Source organism: Hyperolius riggenbachi, chromosome 11 (genome assembly GCF_040937935.1).
Source record: "Hyperolius riggenbachi isolate aHypRig1 chromosome 11, aHypRig1.pri, whole genome shotgun sequence".
Taxonomy (NCBI): domain Eukaryota; kingdom Metazoa; phylum Chordata; class Amphibia; order Anura; family Hyperoliidae; genus Hyperolius; species Hyperolius riggenbachi.
In genome coordinates, this window is record NC_090656.1 from 171,946,541 (window position 1) to 171,969,578 (window position 23,038).

Here is a 23,038-nt window from a genome sequence, read left to right on the forward strand (position 1 = left end):
ACAAAGAGAGCCTTAGAGGCCAACCGGTTTCACTGGTGAGATTACCAGCATCATCAGGGCAGGCTCAGAAGTTTTGCTGCCTGTGGGAGAGAGGAGCCGGCCTAAAATGGCACTGGGCGGCCAAAGGATGCTACCACGCCCCCCCATGACCACTCCCACCCCACCATCACAGGATGCAGGTGGTGAGTGAGAGGTGGAGGCAGAGGCGTGATGCATCCAATTCTCCGCATGTACGCACGGCGTTCCCCTCGCGTCCGCATGCGGTGATGCGGATCAAAGGAGGGAACGCATATATGCGTACAAGTGCACGCACAGCGTTTCCCTCGCGTCCGCAACCGCCAAGCGGATCAAGTAGGAGGGAACGCGTATATGCGTACGACTGTACGCGACCCACAGAGACCCCCAAACAGGGCCGCTATGGAAATGCGGCCGACGCAAAAGGGCTCCGGGAACGCTGAGGGGCACGGACTATTAAGACCCCACCCCCTGATCGATGGTAAGGAGAAAGGGTGGCCCGGCTGTCCCGCAGGCGGGGCCCCGGGTCCCCTGGGCCGCCCAGTCGCCATCACCGCCGGAGCGCCACCATAGCCGCGGCCAAGTGTGCCCAGGGGCAACAGGAAACGGGGCAGGGGGGGGGAGGGGAGGGCCACGGGGGGAGGAGGACAGGGAAGGCCCACAGGCAGGCCACGGGCCAGCAGGCATTAGCCCAGTATATGGTCCATGTCAAGCCAAAGACTGGGCCGACCCCGAGCACCCCCCCAGGGCACATCGATCCCCCACCAACCCCACCCCACATCCAGGACCACCAGCAAGTGCGGCGCGCCGGGGGGGCCATAGCTACCACCTCCCACAGGATCAGCAAAGTCATCGAAAAAAATTACATATTGAAAAAAACATAATATAATAATGAAAAAATATTTCCATTAATAATAAATCCCTAATAGCTATATATAATGAAGTAATCATAAGCAAAAAAATAGAATACGAAAGTAAAATGAAATAATAATAAATAAACTGTTGTCCTGCCGATAGGGGACCAAACGAGAGGAGACCAAGGACAAAGTGGAGCAACGGGGGGCCACGCCAACCCACCAACCACCATCAAGGAAGTGTCAAAGATCATATCTAAATTAGATGGCATAAAAGGTTTTAAATCAAAAAAATATATAAGGGTCGGGAAAAGACCCGGTTCGGGCGCAAAAAGGCCGCCAGCTTAAGCACAGCAAAAGGAAAATATGAAGATTCATCCTTAGAAATTGAACAAAAATAATGAAAAATAGAGAACATATGGTCATGAGCCAGAGCACTGCTGTCACAGAAATGGGGCGAAATCAATACCTTCATTAAGGCCCGGTGTCCGAAAGGCCTTAAGTTTGTAAATCCAGAAGGCCTCACATTGGAGGAGTCTCCCGTCCCAGTCCCCTCCCCGTGGGTCCCGGTGTACCCTATCCAAGCCAAAGAATCGAATTTTCCTGGGGTTACCCCCCTGGCAAATTGCGAAGTGTCGGGCTACAGGTGTCTGGTGTCCCTCCTGGATACCATAAGTGTGTTCATAAATACGTCTGTTAAGGGATCTGCCAGTCTTGCCCACATAAAAGGCCCCACAGGGGCAGAGGAGGAGATAAATTATCCCCTCCGTCTCACAGTTAACATAATGTCTGGTAGTTAATACAACGTCTCTCATCACAAGGGGGCACTGTTTACCGACATAGATGTACCTGCATTGGTTACAGGAATGACATGGGTAAGTGCCCAGAACTGTGCAATTACATAATTTGGTTTTGCCTCTACCTGAGTAGTGGCTACGTGTCAAGGTATCACCTATGGTGGTGGCCCGCCTGTAGGTAACAGAGGGCTCCCTCGGAACAAAGGGGGCAACACGCTGGTCGCCCGTGAGCACATGCCAGTGTTTCTGAAGTAGGGCGCGGACCTGAAAGTGATGATCATTGTATTTGGTAATGAAGGAAAGACCCCTATCTAGTTCATTTCGAGACTTTTGTCCCGATGATTGATTGTATAAGAGAGTAGATCTAGGGGTATCGCAAGCTCGATGATAGGCTTTCTTTAGGTATTTTTTGGGATAACCGCGAGCCCTAAATCGTTGCTGTAAATCATTAGCTTGGGCATGGAAGTTCCTGTCATCAGAGCAGTTCCGTCGGGCTCTCAAATATTGCCCGACAGGAATACTGCGTATCTGGTGTGTGGGATGAAAACTTCTTGCATGAAGCAAGGAGTTAGCTGCTGTGGGTTTTCTATAAAGATCCGTCTGTAATACTCCCTGGTCGTTCACAGAAATCATAATGTCCAAAAACGGGATACTGTGAGTATCCATAGTCATGGTAAATTTGAGGTTGAAAACATTATTATTTAGCAAATTGACCAGATCAAACATCTGTTGTTGTGTTCCTGTCCAGATTAAAAATATATCATCGATATAACGATGCCAGGTAAGTACATGCCCCAAAAGATCACTCAGGTTTGCATCTGAAAAAATACATCGTTCCCACTCCCCCAGGTACAGGCATGCATAGGACGGGGCACAGGTGGTCCCCATCGCTGTGCCCTGCACCTGGAGGAAATGGGAGGAGTCAAACAAAAAATAATTGTTCTTGAGAATAAACTCCAATAGCCTTAATAAAAACATATTATGAGGAATGGCATCAATGTGTAAGGCTTGGTGGTGTATTCTCCACAGTCAGCATGCAACGCATGAGCTGGCGTGGAGGAGGTACACACACTAGCACCAGGAAACAGGCTATCCCTAGTATAGTGGAGTGGAGGACTGACTCCAATAGGAGATTGTGGCGCACAGAGGCGGTGCAGATCTAACCGCCACAAACAATGCTTTCGTTATAACGTCTCAGCGCAAAGTAGCGCTGAGCGCACAAACCAGAACTGAGGAGATCAGGACAGGTAGACAGAATGAACGCTTGCTAGCAAGCGGCTACTTAGCGACAGCAAGCGTCCAAAACCAGACAGACTGGAATGAGGCAGCCAATGCGCTGCGGCGATGGCGTGCCTCACAAAGACAGGACAGGACAGTCAGGGAACAGCAGGATTAAGATAGATGAACGTAACACAGATAAATATACAATAAGTATGTTTTCCTAGCGTATTACAATTATAGCTATCAATGAAACTATTTGTAATGTCTGACTAACATATGTATATATCGGCAATGAACCGATATATGACATAAGCAGGAACGCTGACTAGGAATGGAGTAATACAGGGAACAGGACTCAGAAGGATTCGCTATCTCTTCGCAGAGATGAACGCAATCCACAAACGGTAACAGAACAGGATTCGTTATCTCTTCGCAGAGATGAACGCAATCCACAAACAGTAACAGAACAGGATTCAGAAGGATTCGTTATCTCTTCGCAGAGATGAACGCAATCCACAAACGGTAACCAGGAGCAGGGTAACTACCTCAGCACGGGTGGTAACGGTACGCGCAACCTACCAAAACGTGCTGGAAAGCTGACTAACTGCACACAGGATATAAACAGTTCGTGTACGTATACATCAGCGACACTGATGTATCAACGTAACACAAATACAAGGAAAATAATAAACGTGCTGGTATGCATATATATGGGCAATGAACCAATATATGATGCAAAACCAGCAAAGTATCATTATAACAAGAAACACGATCGGGGGCTAAAGCGACAGCAAGACAGGCTTAACTGAAGCTATGAAAACCCAAGGAAACCCTGCAGGAAGCAGATCTTTATACTGAGGTCATCCAATGGGAGCAGACATGCAGATTCCCACACAGGTGAATGATAATCAGTCACAAGCTGACAGCAGGGAAAGACAGACAAAGCTATGCAGCTTGCATGGAAATAGATCAGAACTGCCTGAGCTGCAGCACTACTACTTCCAGCAATAGCTGCTGCAGCAGCGATCATTACAGTACCCCCGCCTTTAAAAGCGGATTCCAGACGCTTTTCAAAACTGAAATTTCCAACAAAACAGTCTGACTGATAATTCATGATGACCGGGACAGCCCGGCAAGACCGAATTCCAGAATCAGTCCCCACAAGACTGGACCCATCAGAACCAGAACCTACAGAACCATGCCCATCAGTACTACAAGCCCCAGTGTGACACCCATCAGAACCATGATTTCCAGAAGAAAGCCCTCCGAAACTCCCTGAGCGATACCCACCGCCTTCCAGGAACCGTTCAGAAACGCCAAAGCCTTTGCAATGCCCACCGGTACTGTCTTTACCAACACAAAACCCACTGTTGAACCAGTCCAAGGCACCAGGACAAGTTTTCTCAGAGACCTCCCAGAACACCTTGAAGCTCCAAAGAGATCCCCATAGGTCAGAATGCCCCTTAGGCTCACATGGAGAACTATCAAGAACCCCTATGGAACCTAGGGCAATTCCCGAGTCAGGGCCACAAGGACAAACATCAATATCAGGGCTTTCAGGGACCAGAACCATCTCTGGGCATGCAGGCAGACTGGCAACATCAGAACATGTTCCTACTAAGGAAGCATCAGAGCACGCTAACACCTTAAACACACTTGGGCATTCTGGCACACAAAGAACATCTGGGCACACTGGCACAAGAGAAACCTCTGGGCATGTCAAGGAACTGTGAGCCTCAGGGTCAGCCAAGACAGGACCAAAACCAGGACTGGCCAAAAAAAAATCATCATGACTAGACTTCGCAACTACTGGATTTTTACACGAGAATGCAGGATCAGACTTAGATGTCGCTGATTCCAGCAAAGTCAGTAACAAATCAGATTCAGGGGCACTAACAAGACAGGACAAATCTTCTGATGTATGCACTGAACCAGATAGGGACTCCACAACTACCTCTGGACTGGACAGAGACTCATCTAATACACTGGATTGGAGCTCATGAGGCGCTGCAGAACAAGTCAGTATTGCAGCAGCCCCCACTGGACTAGGCAAAACTGAGGAATTCCCTGGACAGGAAGGGGACTCTGGAACCTCTGCCACAGCGGCCAGAGAACCAGAATCTTTCAGGATACAGGGCTGGGTTTCAGGAACACTCATCAGACCGGACTGAAATTCTGAGATTTCTATTATTTTGACCAGAGAATCAGAATTATCCATGTTACAGGGCAAGACTTCTGAAACATTCAGAGGACAGGGCTGGAGTTCCTCGGCTGTTACAACACTGGAGAGGGACTCAACATTGGTTAAATCAGACTGTGTACAGGGCAAGGTATCTAACACAATTGCTGACGAGGACAATATTTCAATGGCTTCTGCTTTGCTCGGCAGAAATTCACCAAGTTTTATTAGAGCAGACTGTAATTCCAAAACAGCTGCTAGACAAGTGAATATTACTGCAACACCAACTGAGGTAAGCAGTGCCTCAGACCCTTCTGCTAGAGGGTTTGAAATATCCAAAGTACTGGGTGAAGCTTAAGACTCTGCGACCACAGCTTCACTGGACAGGATCACTGAACAGTCCATATTGCAGGGCAAAACCATGGAAGCACCTGCTGGACAGCATAATGATTCTGTGACCTGAGTTTCATTTGAGAGATCTACTGCACAATTCATGGTACAGGGCAAATTTACTGGAAGATTTTCTGAACAAGGTAATAATTCTGCGATTTCAGGTTCACATAGCAGATGCTCTGAGCTATTTATGAAACTAGAGCGAGGTGTAGAAACAGGAAGATCAAGACACAATGTTTGCGCATCTGAATCACCGTTCATTTGTAAAATTGGAAAATTCAGATGCCGGGGTTCTGATGTTTCTAGACAGGATTGCTGGGACTCGGAAACTGATGTAGTGCATCTATTGGCATCTGCTGGATCAGACAGGAGTTGAACTTTATTAACACGGGTAATTTCTGCAGAAGTGTTTGCAGAGACAGGCAAGATTTTTCTGGTGTCTGTTTCACTGAACAAAGACTCATGAGTACTGGCTAAGCTGGACTCAGAAGTCAGCAGGACCTCTGGATTCTCTGCTGAGAAATTTGTGCAGGGCAAAGTTAAGAAAGTATCAGTGGCTTCTGTTTTACTGGGAAGTAACACTGAGTTATCCATGGTACAGGGTGGAGTTACATGAACATTCACAAGACATGGCAGGGACTCAGTAACTGGAGAAGTGGGACAGTCTCCAATTGACAGTGTGTCTTCCCTGGTATCAACTGATTGAATCGCATAAAAATCATCCAAAATCATTTTCCACACATCGATCAATGGAGCCACAAAGTCATACCCACACACACCAGTTTTTATTAGGTTATAGGCAGACTTAATGCATGCATTCAATACTAATTCACTTTTTGCACTGTAAAATTGACAAAATGAACTTGAATCATTCTTCCATTCATTGACCAGAGCTTCCATCTCTCCTTTCTCAAATGGAGGATTCCAAGCATACTTAACAGGCAGATCACAGTTTGCAGATATGATTGTGGCAGGGACATAGATTGGGTTAATTAGCAGGTGATTGGCAGATTCCTTATTCTTAAGAATCTCTAATACCTGTAGCAAGTGTTTAACTGTAGTGTATGCAAACCTTCCTTGCTTCACAAATAAGTTGATTTGTTCAATACTCTGTAATATCTCCTCATAATCATACTCAGATAATTCTTTTAAACAAAAATCTTTATTTTCCCTAGCCAGTGATGAAAGTTCATTAATAGTTTCATAAGTCCATTTAACTCCCCTGAAAGACAATTGCATTTCATTATCTGTTAATGGCAGAATCTCATTATAGGTCTCAGTCGCTAAGGATAACGACTCTGCAGATTGGACACGTTTTTTAGAACGTTTGCGTTTTGCCTTTGACCTTGCGGTTTTTGATGATTTATTCAAAGCTGCAGGAAAATTATCAGTAACACTTTCTGCTTGCTGCTCATTCTTGCAAGCAATTGAAGGAGCAGCTGATTGGCCTGCTGCCAGGAGTTCATTAAGAGGAAAAGGCAATGGATCTATGCGCAACCAGTTATGGATCACAAACGCTAGAAATTCCAGCGGTCTCTCATTCAAATCGGAATGATTGAGAACATCACATGCCCACTGAAGCAATTGCCCTTTAAACAAAATATAAACTAGCTGGAGTGCCCAGGTTGAAACAGGAGTCGCTTGGAGATCAGGATTGGCCAGGAACCTGGCACATTCAGAGAAAAACTCATTTTCTGTTTCAGAGCTAAGTTCTTCAAATTTCTTAAAGGAACAGGAACCATAATTAACAGTGTCATACTTTCTGGGAATCCCCCCCACAATGGGGATTGGTAATGGGGTTTGCATAATGTAAGGCTTGGTGGTGTATTCTCCACAGTCAGCATGCAACGCATGAGCTGGCGTGGAGGAGGTACACACACTAGCACCAGGAAACAGGCTATCCCTAGTATAGTGGAGGGGAGGACTGACTCCAATAGGAGATTGTGGCACACAGAGCCGGTGCAGATCTGACAGCCACAAACAATGCTTTCGTTATAACGTCTCAGCGCAAAGTAGCGCTGAGCGCACAAACCAGAACTGAGGAGATCAGGACAGGTAGACAGAATGAACGCTTGCTAGCAAGCGGCTACTTAGCGACAGCAAGCGTCCAAAACCAGACAGACTGGAATGAGGCAGCCAATGCGCTGCGGCGATGGCGTGCCTCACAAAGACAGGACAGGACAGTCAGGGAACAGCAGGATTAAGATAGATGAACGTAACACAGATAAATATACAATAAGTATGTTTTCCTAGCGTATTACAATTACAGCTATCAATGAAACTATTTGTAATGTCTGACTAACATATGTATATATCGGCAATGAACCGATATATGACATAAGCAGGAACGCTGACTAGGAATGGAGTAATACAGGGAACAGGACTCAGAAGGATTCGCTATCTCTTCGCAGAGATGAACGCAATCCACAAACGGTAACAGAACAGGATTCGTTATCTCTTCGCAGAGATGAACGCAATCCACAAACAGTAACAGAACAGGATTCAGAAGGATTCGTTATCTCTTCGCTAGAGATGAGCGTAATGACCTAATTACGATTTTGCGAAATTTCGCGTAATTAGTGTAATTACGATTATGGCCGTAAGTACATAATCGTAATGAAGAAGGATTTCGCGAAATTTCGCGTAAGCGTAATTTTCGCGTAATTTTCGCATTACAGTCTTATCATGCCGTAATTTCGCATTAAACGCTACCGTAATTTCGCGTTAAACCGTAACGCTCCGTATAATATAAAAAAGCCGCCGACTTTAAGGGTTAATAGCAAAGCCCCCTTAAATGTTAAGAGCCTCAAATTTGGAGAATATATTAAGGAGATCAGGAGGAATAAGAGGAAAAAATTTTTTTTCAAAAAGACCTTATAGTTTTTGAGAAAATCGATGTTAAAGTTTCAAAGGAAAAATGTAAACATTTAAAAACCCGCCGACTTTAACGGTTAATAGCAAAGCCTGCTTAAAGTTTAGGAACACCAAATTCCCAGGGTATATTAAGGGGATCAGTGGGAATAAGAGGAATAAATTTTTTTTCAAAAAGACCTTATAGTTTTTGAGAAAATCGATTTTTAAGTTTCAAGGGCGAAAATGTCTTTTAAATGCGGAAAATGTCAGTTTTTTTTGCACAGGTAACAATAGTGTATTATTTTCATAGATTCCCCCAAGTGGGAAGAGTTTTACTTACTTCGTTCTGAGTGTGGGAAATATAAAAAAAAAACGACGTGGGGTCCCCCCTCCCAGACCTCTTTAACCCCTTGTCCCCCATGCAGGCTGGGATAGCCAGAATGCGGAGCACCGGCCGCGTGGGGCTCCGCACCCTGACTATACCAGCCCGCATGGTCCATGGATTGGGGGGTCTCGGAAGGGGAGGGGCAGCCAAGCTTTCCCCTCCCCCTCCGAGCCCTTGTCCAATCCAAGGACAAGGGGCTCTTCTCCACCTCCGATGGGCGGTGGAGGCCGCGATTTCCTGGGGGGGAGGTTCATGGTGGAATCTGGGAGTCCCCTTTAAAAAGGGGTCCCCCAGATGCCCACCCCCCCTCCCAGGAGAAATGAGTATAGAGGTACTTGTACCCCATACCCATTTCCTTTAAGAGTTAAAGTAAATAAACACACAGACACTTAGAAAAAGTATTTTAATTGAACAAAAAACATAACCACGAAAAAAGTCCTTTAATATTCTTAATTAACCATTAATACTTACCTGTCCCTTTAAATAAATGATCCCTCGCAATATCCTCGGAAATGTTCTATCAGTTACAATGTAACAAAGTTATTACAATGTATCAACTTTGTTACATTGTAACTACGCCGCACCCGACGCCACTCGCCGCTCAGCCGCCGCATACGCGTCCGTGCAGGACGCTAAGTCCCCGCAGCTCCCGCTGTCCACCCCGCCCACATCTGTCACCCACATGTCACCCACATGTGGGTGACATGTGGGTGACATGTGGGAGAGGCGGGGAGGGCAGCGGAGCCGGCGGGGACTTAGCGTCCTGCACGGACCCGAGCAGAGCTCTGAGCTATAGCTCAGAGCTCTCTAAAGCATCTTTGTATTTGGGCTCCAAGGAGCCCCATTGGTCCTTAGCAGACCAATGGGGTTCCTTCAAATCAGAAGGAACCCCATTGGTCTGCTAAGGACCAATGGGGCTCCTTGGAGCCCAAATACAAAGATGCTTAGAGAGCTCTGAGCTATAGCTCAGAGCTCTGTCGGGTCCTGCAGCGCAGACGCGGTGGCGGCGGCGGCGGTGAGTGACGTCGGGTGCGGCGTAGTTACAATGTAACAAAGTTGATACATTGTAATAACTTTGTTACACTGTAACTGATAGAACATTTCCGAGGATATTGCGAGGGATCATTTATTTAAAGGGACAGGTAAGTATTAATGGTTAATTAAGAATATTAAAGGACTTTTTTCGTGGTTATGTTTTTTGTTCAATTAAAATACTTTTTCTAAGTGTCTGTGTGTTTATTTACTTTAACTCTTAAAGGAAATGGGTATGGGGTACAAGTACCTCTATACTCATTTCTCCTGGGAGGGGGGGTGGGCATCTGGGGGACCCCTTTTTAAAGGGGACTCCCAGATTCCACCATGAACCTCCCCCCCAGGAAATCGCGGCCTCCACCTCCACCGCCCATCGGAGGTGGAGAAGAGCCCCTTGTCCTTGGATTGGACAAGGGCTCGGAGGGGGAGGGGAAAGCTTGGCTGCCCCTCCCCTTCCGAGACCCCCCAATCCATGGACCATGCGGGCTGGTATAGTCAGGGTGCGGAGCCCCACGCGGCCGGTGCTCCGCATTCTGGCTATCCCAGCCTGCATGGGGGACAAGGGGTTAAAGAGGTCTGGGAGGGGGGACCCCACGTCGTTTTTTTTTTATATTTCCCACACTCAGAACGAAGTAAGTAAAACTCTTCCCACTTGGGGAAATCTATGAAAATAATACACTATTGTTACCTGTGCAAAAAAAACTGACATTTTCCGCATTTAAAAGACATTTTCGCCCTTGAAACTTAAAAATCGATTTTCTCAAAAACTATAAGGTCTTTTTGAAAAAAAAATTTTTCCTCTTATTCCCACTGATCCCCTTAATATACCCTGGGAATTTGGTGTTCCTAAACTTTAAGCAGGCTTTGCTATTAACCGTTAAAGTCGGCGGGTTTTTAAATGTTTACATTTTTCCTTTGAAACTTTAACATCGATTTTCTCAAAAACTATAAGGTCTTTTTGAAAAAAAATTTTTTCCTCTTATTCCTCCTGATCTCCTTAATATATTCTCCAAATTTGAGGCTCTTAACATTTAAGGGGGCTTTGCTATTAACCCTTAAAGTCGGCGGCTTTTTTATATTATACGGAGCGTTACGGTTTAACGCGAAATTACGGTAGCGTTTAATGCGAAATTACGGCATGAACGAAACGCGAAATTTCGCGTTGAAAATTACGCTTACGGTATTTTCAATTACGATTTTAATGGCAATTTCGCTACGCTAATTTCGCATCGTAATCGCAAATTTCGCATGCGTAATTATAGTAATGCGAAATTACGAAAATTTCAGCTCAACTCTACTCTTCGCAGAGATGAACGCAATCCACAAACGGTAACCAGGAGCAGGGTAACTACCTCAGCACGGGTGGTCACGGTACGCGCAACCTACCAAAACGTGCTGGAAAGCTGACTAACTGCACACAGGATATAAACAGTTCGTGTACGTATACATCAGCGACACTGATGTATCAATGTAACACAAATACAAGGAAAATAATAAACGTGCTGGTATGCATATATATGGGCAATGAACCAATATATGATGCAAAACCAGCAAAGTATCATTATAACAAGAAACACGATCGGGGGCTAAAGCGACAGCAAGACAGGCTTAACTGAAGCTATGAAAACCCAAGGAAACCCTGCAGGAAGCAGATCTTTATACTGAGGTCATCCAATGGGAGCAGACATGCAGATTCCCACACAGGTGAATGATAATCAGTCACAAGCTGACAGCAGGGAAAGACAGACAAAGCTATGCAGCTTGCATGGAAATAGATCAGAACTGCCTGAGCTGCAGCACTACTACTTCCAGCAATAGCTGCTGCAGCAGCGATCATTACACAATGGGAAGGGTCGTCAAAACCGATCTGATCGTCTCAAGTCCCTCAGTGTGAGGGATACTGGAATAGAGGGCCTCGACGTCAAGGGTGACAAGCCAGGCACCAGTAGGGATGCTAATATCATCTAAAATGGTAAGTAGATGAGTCGTATCAGCCTCACATGGGGCTGTAAATGCGCATCCACATATCGACTTGCATTTTCAGTCAAAGAGGCACACCCCGATATAATGGGGCGTCCAGGGGGGTCTGTAGTGGACTTATGTGTCTTTGGGAGGGCATAAAAAGTTGGAATTCTAGGATTGGGATTCCACAAGAAACGATAAATCCTTTTGGAAATAATGCCCATAGACAAGGCATCTCCCAATATATCCTGAAAGTTTTGATGGCTGGCTTGCATCCTCGACGCCGAGACCCTCTCATACCACTCAGTATTGTTCAAAATGTTGTAACACATCCGTTCATATTGGCATGTACTCATGACAACCACATTGCCCCCCTTGTCCGAGGGTTTGACCACCAAATCTGGGGCTGAGGATAAGTCCTGTAACGCCCTACGTTGATCAGGGGTGAGGTTAGAAGGGCAACCCCTGCCTGTGGGCAAAAGTTCCAAATCCTTCATTAGGGCTGGAACCCACAGGAGCGCTTTTGGCAGCGTTTTGGCAGCACTGCGATACGCTAGCAGTTTGCCAAAACGCTGGGCTAATGTTAATGGATGGGGCAACTTCCACAGGAGCGTTTGCGTTTCTCAGAAACGCAAACGCAGGACATGCAGCATTTTGGGAGCGTTAGCGCTTCAATGCAAAGTATTGAAACGCTAGCAGAAACGCTCAGCAAAACCTAAACTGAGCGGTTTTGCTAGCGTTTTGCGGTTCAGCACACTGTAACAAAATGAAAAATAATTCACAGGACCAATCAGGATAAAAACGCAAAACGCAAAACGCTAGGCACCCGCTGGGGAAAAAAATACAATGTTGCAAAACACGACCAAAAACGCGCATGAATCCGCTTGCAAACCGCTCAGACAAAACGCTAGCGGTTGCGTTTAGCGTTTGCGGTTTGCAGTGGGTTCCAGGCCTTATAGATTGTGCAAATACCTGTAAGCTTGATATCGAGGACAAGGCTGGGAAGAATTTAGATTCAGGTCTAAGTTTCATTGTATTGGGTCGTTCAATCACAGAGTCTCCTGAGACAGAGGGACTTGGTGGATCAGGGGGGGACACTGGAGAATGCCTGTAGATCCATAAGATCTCTAAGGATCTGCTGATCCTGAGTATTATTGACCAATGGAGAGAAATGATCCTCTCCAGATGTATTTGCATAGCGTATTTTCAAAGCCACACGTCTGCAAAATAAGTGAAGATCCTTGACCAACTCAAACTTATCCAGATCAGCTGTAATTGAAAAGCCCAATCCAAGACTGAGCACGGTAATATGATGTTCATTTAATTCAAAGTCTGAGATATTGATAATTTGCTTTTGCATCGTCTCCAAAGAAATCCCCTGTGATCCCCCTAGTGAGATTTGCCCTGCTTGGTCTGTGGCCCGTTTGTCCTTTTTCTCTTTGTGTTTGTGGGTGCCCCCTTTTGTTTCTCGTGTCTTGCGGGTCCAATCCTAAAAAAGACGATGAAGATGAACCATGTGATGGGGAGCTATTCCCCAGTGAGGTGCGTGCATCAGACTGTGGAATACTGGAGGACAGTGACTCCGAAGAAGAGGATGCTGAAGGAGCATCCTTCCTCTTATTGAAAAAAGGTCAAAATGTGCTTGAGAGATATCAGGTGCACCATACTTAAGGTATTGTGATTTGTGAAGGGTGAGCAAATCAGATTGTGAGTCGGTACTCTGAAGAGAGGACAGAGAGGAACCCTTAGGCCGGTTGGGCACAGGTGTTGGTTTGGGGGGATGGGGATTCCTGGGTTTAGGGCCAGCAGGTAGACGTGGTGTAATGGGATTGGGATTGGGGTGAGGGTGAGGATCCCTCCGAGGTCTGGTGTTAGTCCATCTGTAGGCTTGTCCCATAGCGTAGGCCAAACGATCTCGTTCAAATTTTCTTTCTTTGATATCCACTATATTTCTATTATAGCCTTCTAAATGTTTTTTAAATTTTTCTTTCCTCTGCTGGAGAAATGGGTGTTCTCCGAGGGGCTCCAATTTACTATCAAATTCCTTGATCTGAGTATCAATGGCCGTAATTTCAATTTGATGTAGCTCGATCATTAATGTCATCATGACCTTGGAGCATCCCTCAAAGTTATTTTCCCATCTCTCCTTAAAGGAAGGTGTAATCTGCTTAGATTGGGGAAAAATTTGTACTCTCATACCCATGGGTGCAAATTTTGCTTTAATGTATTTGTTCAGATAAGTGATATCCCACCATTTCTTAGACTTGCTCTCATATAGTTTTTGTAATTTAAAAAAATAGTGTGAAATTTCCACTTCAATTTTACGAGTAGTCTGCGCAGTGTCACTTTCGGCCTGCATGCGCTCCACCAAGTCGTCCCAACCCAGTGAGGTGGCCATGGCCCCCGCCGCCCCACAGCCTCCCACCGATGGCCCCCCCCCCCCCCCCGGCAGGACAAACCAAAATCACGGAAATTAATAAAAAAAGAAAAAAACACCAAAATAATCAACATTTGACCCAATGGATATAAAGGTGCTGCCACCCGACTATAACACAATTTAGACAAATGGGTCCTAAAAATTCCTATCACAGATAATCCTCCACAAGTCTGAGACTTCTCAATATGATCAATGTAAGACTAAGGAAGCAGGAGGAAATAAATTATATATAAAAGTACAAATGTTATTAATGACCAAAATAAACACACATATATGTAAATCTATTTAAAATTGACCAGAACACACAGGTGGGCCACCATGTCTAGGCCAGATGAAAAAATGTAGGGGATCCCCTAAAAAAATATTGATAGTGCGCAATCCATCAAATATCTTAATGCAAAAAAGGGGGGAAGCGACTCCTAGCAGGAAACATTGAAACAAAAGACCTTGGAGAAAAATATATCATTGGTTTTAAAGGCCAAGTGTCCAGGACCTAAATGGAAAAAGACTTCCTAGTAGAAAAGCACAGGTGTATCAGATACTGGCTGTGTTGCTGCAATGTTTCATTGGTTTTAAGGGCCAAGTGTCCAGGACCTAAATGGGAAAAGACATCCTAGTAGAAAAAGCACAGGTATATCAAATTCCGGCTGTGTTGCTATAATATTTCCAGTGATTTGCAGGATCAAAAGGCTGAATAACGGCTTGGATTGGACCCGCAAGACACGAGAAACAAAAGGGGGCACCCACAAACACAAAGAGAAAAAGGACAAACGGGCCACAGACCAAGCAGGGCAAATCTCACTAGGGGGATCACAGGGGATTTCTTTGGAGACGATGCAAAAGCAAATTATCAATATCTCAGACTTTGAATTAAATGAACATCATATTACCGTGCTCAGTCTTGGATTGGGCTTTTCAATTACAGCTGATCTGGATAAGTTTGAGTTGGTCAAGGATCTTCACTTATTTTGCAGACGTGTGGCTTTGAAAATACGCTATGCAAATACATCTGGAGAGGATCATTTCTCTCCATTGGTCAATAATACTCAGGATCAGCAGATCCTTAGAGATCTTATGGATCTACAGGCATTCTCCAGTGTCCCCCCTGATCCACCAAGTCCCTCTGTCTCAGGAGACTCTGTGATTGAACGACCCAATACAATGAAACTTAGACCTAAATCTAAATTCTTCCCAGCCTTGTCCTCGATATCAAGCTTACAGGTATTTGCACAATCTATAATGAAGGATTTGGAACTTTTGCCCACAGGCAGGGGTTGCCCTTCTAACCTCACCCCTGATCAACGTAGGGCGTTACAGGACTTATCCTCAGCCCCAGATTTGGTGGTCAAACCCTCGGACAAGGGGGGCAATGTGGTTGTCTTGAGTACATGCCAATATGAACGGATGTGTTACAACATTTTGAACAATACTGAGTGGTATGAGAGGGTCTCGGCGTCGAGGATGCAAGCCAGCCATCAAAACTTTCAGGATATATTGGGAGATGCCTTGTCTATGGGCATTATTTCCAAAAGGATTTATCGTTTCTTGTGGAATCCCAATCCTAGAATTCCAACTTTTTATGTCCTCCCAAAGACACATAAGTCCACTACAGACCCCCCTGGACGCCCCATTATATCGGGGTGTGCCTCTTTGACTGAAAATGCAAGTCGATATGTGGATGCGCATTTACAGCCCCATGTGAGGGCATTACCTTCTTACGTACGTGATACGACTCATCTACTTACCATTTTAGATGATATTAGCATCCCTACTGGTGCCTGGCTTGTCACCCTTGACGTCGAGGCCCTCTATTCCAGTATCCCTCACACTGAGGGACTTGAGACGATCAGATCGGTTTTGACGACCCTTCCCATTGATGCCATTCCTCATAATATGTTTTTATTAAGGCTATTGGAGTTTATTCTCAAGAACAATTATTTTTTGTTTGACTCCTCCCATTTCCTCCAGGTGCAGGGCACAGCGATGGGGACCACCTGTGCCCCGTCCTATGCATGCCTGTACCTGGGGGAGTGGGAACGATGTATTTTTTCAGATGCGAACCTGAGTGATCTTTTGGGGCATGTACTTACCTGGCATCGTTATATCGATGATATATTTTTAATCTGGACAGGAACACAACAACAGATGTTTGATCTGGTCAATTTGCTAAATAATAATGTTTTCAACCTCAAATTTACCATGACTATGGATACTCACAGTATCCCGTTTTTGGACATTATGATTTCTGTGAACGACCAGGGAGTATTACAGACGGATCTTTATAGAAAACCCACAGCAGCTAACTCCTTGCTTCATGCAAGAAGTTTTCATCCCACACACCAGATAAGCAGTATTCCTGTCGGGCAATATTTGAGAGCCCGACGGAACTGCTCTGATGACAGGAACTTCCATGCCCAAGCTAATGATTTACAGCAACGATTTAGGGCTCGCGGTTATCCCAAAAAATACCTAAAGAAAGCCTATCATCGAGCTTGCGATACCCCTAGATCTACTCTCTTATACAATCAATCATCGGGACAAAAGTCTCGAAATGAACTAGATAGGGGTCTTTCCTTCATTACCAAATACAATGATCATCACTTTCAGGTCCGCGCCCTACTTCAGAAACACTGGCATGTGCTCACGGGCGACCAGCGTGTTGCCCCCTTTGTTCCGAGGGAGCCCTCTGTTACCTACAGGCGGGCCACCACCATAGGTGATACCTTGACACGTAGCCACTACTCAGGTAGAGGCAAAACCAAATTATGTAATTGCACAGTTCTGGGCACTTACCCATGTCATTCCTGTAACCAATGCAGGTACATCTATGTCGGTAAACAGTGCCCCCTTGTGATGAGAGACGTTGTATTAACTACCAGACATTATGTTAACTGTGAGACGGAGGGGATAATTTATCTCCTCCTCTGCCCCTGTGGGGCCTTTTATGTGGGCAAGACTGGCAGATCCCTTAACAGACGTATTTATGAACACACTTATGGTATCCAGGAGGGACACCAGACACCTGTAGCCCGACACTTCGCAATTTGCCAGGGGGGTAACCCCAGGAAAATTCGATTCTTTGGCTTGGATAGGGTACACCGGGACCCACGGGGAGGGGACTGGGACGGGAGACTCCTCCAATGTGAGGCCTTCTGGATTTACAAACTTAAGGCCTTTCGGACACCGGGCCTTAATGAAGGTATTGATTTCGCCCCATTTCTGTGACAGCAGTGCTCTGGCTCATGGCCATATGTTCTCTATTTTTCATTATTTTTGTTCAATTTCTAAGGATGAATCTTCATATTTTCCTTTTGCTGTGCTTAAGCTGGCGGCCTTTTTGCGCCCGAACCGGGTCTTTTCCCGACCCTTATATATTTTTTTGATTTAAAACCTTTTATGCCATCTAATTTAGATATGATCTTTGACACTTCCTTGATGGTGGTTGGTGGGTTGGCGTGGCCCCCCGTTGCTCCACTTTGTCCTTGGTCTCCTCTCGTTTGGTCCCCTATCGGCAGGACAACAGTTTATTTATTATTATTTCATTTTACTTTCGTATTCTATTTTTTTGCTTATGATTACTTCATTATATATAGCTATTAGGGATTTATTATTAATGGAAATATTTTTTCATTATTATATTATGTTTTTTTCAATATGTAATTTTTTTCGATGACTTTGCTGATCCTGTGGGAGGTGGTAGCTATGGCCCCCCCGGCGCGCCGCACTTGCTGGTGGTCCTGGATGTGGGGTGGGGTTGGTGGGGGATCGATGTGCCCTGGGGGGGTGCTCGGGGTCGGCCCAGTCTTTGGCTTGACATGGACCATATACTGGGCTAATGCCTGCTGGCCCGTGGCCTGCCTGTGGGCCTTCCCTGTCCTCCTCCCCCCGTGGCCCTCCCCTTCCCCCCCCTGCCCCGTTTCCTGTTGCCCCTGGGCACACTTGGCCGCGGCTATGGTGGCGCTCCGGCGGTGATGGCGACTGGGCGGCCCAGGGGACCCGGGGCCCCGCCTGCGGGACAGCCGGGCCACCCTTTCTCCTTACCATCGATCAGGGGGTGGGGTCTTAATAGTCCGTGCCCCTCAGCGTTCCCGGAGCCCTTTTGCGTCGGCCGCATTTCCATAGCGGCCCTGTTTGGGGGTCTCTGTGGGTCGCGTACAGTCGTACGCATATACGCGTTCCCTCCTACTTGATCCGCTTGGCGGTTGCGGACGCGAGGGAAACGCTGTGCGTGCACTTGTACGCATATATGCGTTCCCTCCTTTGATCCGCATCACCGCATGCGGACGCGGGGGGAACGTCGTGCGTACATGCGGAGAATTGGATGCATCACGCCTCTGCCTCCACCTCTCACTCACCACCTGCATCCTGTGATGGTGGGGTGGGAGTGGTCATGGGGGGGCGTGGTAGCATCCTTTGGCCGCCCAGTGCCATTTTAGGCCGGCTCCACTCTCCCACAGGCAGCAAAACTTCTGAGCCTGCCCTGATGATGCTGGTAATCTCACCAGTGAAACCGGTTGGCCTCTAAGGCTCTCTTTGTGACCAGACACACTTGTGGTGGCAGCACATGGGCTCCTGTGGATGTACTTTGCAGTGACCAGCTACTCAGATGAGTATACCTCAATGATATGCATTTCTACTGGTGACTTGAAAACAGCCTCCTATGGAGTAACCACTGTTTACCATATGATCATTGAAACAGCTTCCTAGGATGCACCTATATGCTGCTTTATGCTGTTGTTTGCTGGAATTTTGAGTTTGTCTACATCAAGTTGATGCTGCTGAAGGGATGACCCTGGCGGACTGTTCCATGAATGAACTATATCAACTTTAATATCACACCATCTGTACCTGCATATGTCTGTGGTTTAAACACTTGCCTGTGAATCTGTCTCAGAATGTGCTTCTGATTGGGGCACTAACTCTGGTGAATTGCTTGTTGCTCCTGGGGCTTGCGGATGTGTCAGGCTTGCTGTGAATATAAAAATTTTTGTTTACTAGCCCGAAGTGCTTGCCACATACAGTGTGTGCCTATCAATCTACCTCTGTGCACCTGGCCATTGTTATAGCTCATAAATGAGACAGCTTGCCTGACCTGTGGACCTGCACATCAATTATTTTGTGATAACATATGCAGTAAGACCACCTATTGTGATGGATTGAATCTCTCTATCAGCCGTTATTCAGCCTTTTGATCCTGCAAATCACTGGAAATATTATAGCAACACAGCCGGAATTTGATATACCTGTGCTTTTTCTACTAGGATGTCTTTTCCCATTTAGGTCCTGGACACTTGGCCCTTAAAACCAATGAAACATTGCAGCAACACAGCCAGTATCTGATACACCTGTGCTTTTCTACTAGGAAGTCTTTTTCCATTTAGGTCCTGGACACTTGGCCTTTAAAACCAATGATATATTTTTCTCCGAGGTCTTTTGTTTCAATGTTTCCTGCTAGGAGTCGCTTCCCCCCTTTTTTGCATTAAGATATTTGATGGATTGCGCACTATCAATATTTTTTTAGGGGATCCCCTACATTTTTTCATCTGGCCTAGACATGGTGGCCCACCTGTGTGTTCTGGTCAATTTTAAATAGATTTACATATATGTGTGTTTATTTTGGTCATTAATAAAATTTGTACTTTTATATATAATTTATTTCCTCCTGCTTCCTTAGTCTTACATGTAAATGTGAATACCTGTATACAGAGGAGTATTTTTATACACATTACCTTATCAAGTTCCTCCAGATAGCAGTCTATGTAGTCTCGGGGCTTGCCAGGTACTCTGGATTCTCTGTGTTCCTCTAAAACCTTTCTGAGGAAACCAAATATTGTGCGCATATTTTTGAATATCTTCTGATGAGGCAAAGGGAAATCCTTGAGAAATCCAAATGCATTGTAAAGCTGAGATGAGAAAGCAACAGAAAGAATTATATGATTTTCTTTAATAGACAGATTTGCTACTTAAAGTCAATTTTATTTATGGATTATGGAAATAAAATAATAGGAGCACATTTTTGTTTTTTAAAACAGTCTGTGGCTCAAATGGTGAAGTCTTCTTGTACATCCTGTTCCTGGGATCTTCAAGCTCTTCCATACCATCAATGGTAACAGAAAATGAGGGACAGGGAGATTCTGCTGCAGGCCCCCAAGTGTCCCGGATTCTGCGGGTCTGTCCCGGGTTGGGGGAGGGGTCCCGCTGTCCCGGGCTACCCCCCCATCTGTTTCCCTGGCAGGTGGAGGAGGGGGAAAAAAAGGTCGAGGCTCCAGTCGCCGACGGCCGCTGAAGTGTAATGCAGGGAGGGGGGCCGGCATCACTCCTCCCTCGCTCTCCTTTCCGGTGGCCGGCTTCTTTCTACTTCCTGTTTCCCATGACGCAAAACAGGAAGTAGAAAGTTCTCTACATTTGCAAGGGGACTCAAGAGGGGGGCCATGATGGAGATGGAGGGAGGAGTGATGTCGCCCCCCCCTCCCTCCCCGCCTTACATTTCACCTCCTCCCCACCCAGAGTGGCACCCTCATGCCCACCAACCCACCCAAAGTTCCATCCTCCTACCCACCCACTCCAACCCACCCAGAGTGGCACCCTTCCCTCTCCCAGAGTGGCACCCTCCTCCCCACCCACCCAGAGTGGCACCATCCTCCCTCCTCTCCCCCAGAGTGGCACCCTCCTTCCCCCCTCCCCCAGACTTGCACCCTCCTCCCCATCTAGAGTGGCACCTTCCTTCCCAAACACTAACACCCTCCTCCCCACCTACTCGCACCCTACTCCCCATGCAGAGTGGCACCTTCCTCCCCACCCACTGACACCCTACTCCCCACCCACTGGCAACCTCCTCCTACCCACTAGCACACTCCTCCCCACCCTTGTCCCACCCATAGTCACCCTCTTCCACCTACTGGCACCCTACTGCAAAATCTAGGGTGTGACCTAAAGAACCGCTACCGCATGATGAGATAGACATTTATATGTACAGTGCCTAGCACACAAATAACTATGCTGTGTTCTTTTTTTTCTCTCTCTACATCTTAAACATCAGGTATGCAGTGTAAGTGGCAGTTCCTGTCCGAGTCAGGACTGGGTCCTCATTAATAAGAAATTACAACTATAAAACACTTTCCTTGCAGAAAATGGCTTCTGAGAGCAGAAAAATGCCAAAAAGGGTCAATAGTTCATAGATTTTAGCTCTGGCATAATTCAATGAAAGTGACATTGAGTGAAAACAATAAAACAGTAAACACTTCAAAAATGTAGATTTAAATATAAAATAAAACTGGAATAGCTTTAAAAGGTAATTTTTAGGAGAAGGAGGATAGATACAATTGTATATTTCATTAGTTTATTTTCACCTCAGGTGTCCTTTAAGGGGATCCTGACGTGAGAGGGATATGGATGATGCCATATGATACTAGCTGCCTGGTTGACCTGCTGATCCAATGCCTCTAATACTTTTAGACCCTGAACTAGTTAGTATACAGATTAGATGTTTCTGAAAAGTTAGCTGTGTGCTTTTTCCAGGTGTATGATTCAGATACTGTTGCAGCCAAAGAAATCATCAGGACCAGGCAACTAGTATTGTTTGAAAGGAAATAAATATGGTAGCCTCCATATCCTTCTCAGTTCAGGTGTCCTTTAAAGGACTTCCGAGGCCAGACAGCGAAAAAAAAGTTCAGTTCCCATGTGCTTCCTTGATCCATACAGGGCGCCATAAGTGCCCTCAGGATCATTCTGCCGCCTTCATTATACTTGTGCTGGCCCCCGGTCGGGTCCCGACTCCACCAAACGGGTCATTTCACTTTCCCCACTCAAGATGGCCACTGAGCAGAGCCACGGCTGCGCAGTACGCATATCCGCGAGTGCTTTTTTTCATAATGCAGCCCCAAATGTTTAAGGAGCCTCCACCATGCTTCACTGTTGCCTGCAGAGACTCATTATTGTACCAGTCTCCAGCCCTTCGATGCTCAAACTGCCTTCTTTTACAGCCAAATATTTAAAATTTTGTCTCATCAGTCCAGAGCGCCTACTGCCATTTTTCTGCACCCCAGTTCCTATGTTTTGCATACTTGAGTTGCTTGGCCTTGTTAAAAATGTTAGAGGTATGGCTTTTTGGCTACAACTCTTCCATGAAGACCACTTCTGGCAAGACTTCTCCGGGCAGTGGATGTACCTATGTCCCACTGGTTTCTGACATTTTGGAGCTGATGGCACTGCTGGACATATTCAGATTTCAAAGGGTAATAAGCTTGATGTGTCTTTCATCTGCTGTACTAAGTTTCCTTGGCCGACCATTGCATCTACAATCCTCTACGTTGCCTGTTTCTATGTGTTTCTTCAAAAGAGCTACCTATATGAGTTGATGCTGGTTTGAAAGCAAAATGTGGTAACAACAAATATTGATTTGATTTAGATTTTACTTTTTCTCTCACTTTGCATTTTGTAAATTGATAACAATAAACAATCATTTATATTTCTGAAAAGCATTCTTTGTTTACAGCATTTTTTTCACACCTGCCCAAAACTTTTGCACAGTACTGTATGTTTGTGAGATGGTTTAATGGTTACTCTCAAGCATGGCAGTTTGCACTCTATATATGATGGTTGTGCTCCCCATCTATGATGTGGTTGAAAGATCTAAAAATATCCTCTGATACCTTAGTAATCTGGTTTCTGATGTGATAACTATTTGTTAGTAATGAGACTAAAAATTCTGTCTTCAAATTTTGACCACGTGAACAGAGGCACTCGAATATAGGCAGTCACATTCAGGCTCTAGGGGTGGCACTAAAACTATGGAGGCAGCTTGGATTGCATCATCCTACTCTTCAAACTGCAAGGGCATGGGTTGATGGAATCTCTCTGAGAAGACTGCAGCATATATCAGTGTCAGACTATCATGCAGGAAGTGACCAA

At 45.8% G+C, this 23,038-nt stretch overlaps 1 protein-coding gene across 2 annotated transcripts in view; it reads right to left on the reverse strand.

Annotated features, from left to right (window-relative positions):
- Positions 1 to 23,038, reverse strand: part of LOC137537649 (cytochrome P450 2J6-like) — a 109,848-nt gene that overhangs the window by 25,920 nt on the left and 60,890 nt on the right. For both annotated transcript variants that reach the window (XM_068259557.1, XM_068259556.1), the window contains one exon: positions 19,858 to 20,031. In XM_068259557.1, coding sequence (XP_068115658.1) covers positions 19,858 to 20,031 — 174 coding nt within the window. The remainder of the gene's footprint in view (positions 1 to 19,857; positions 20,032 to 23,038) is intronic.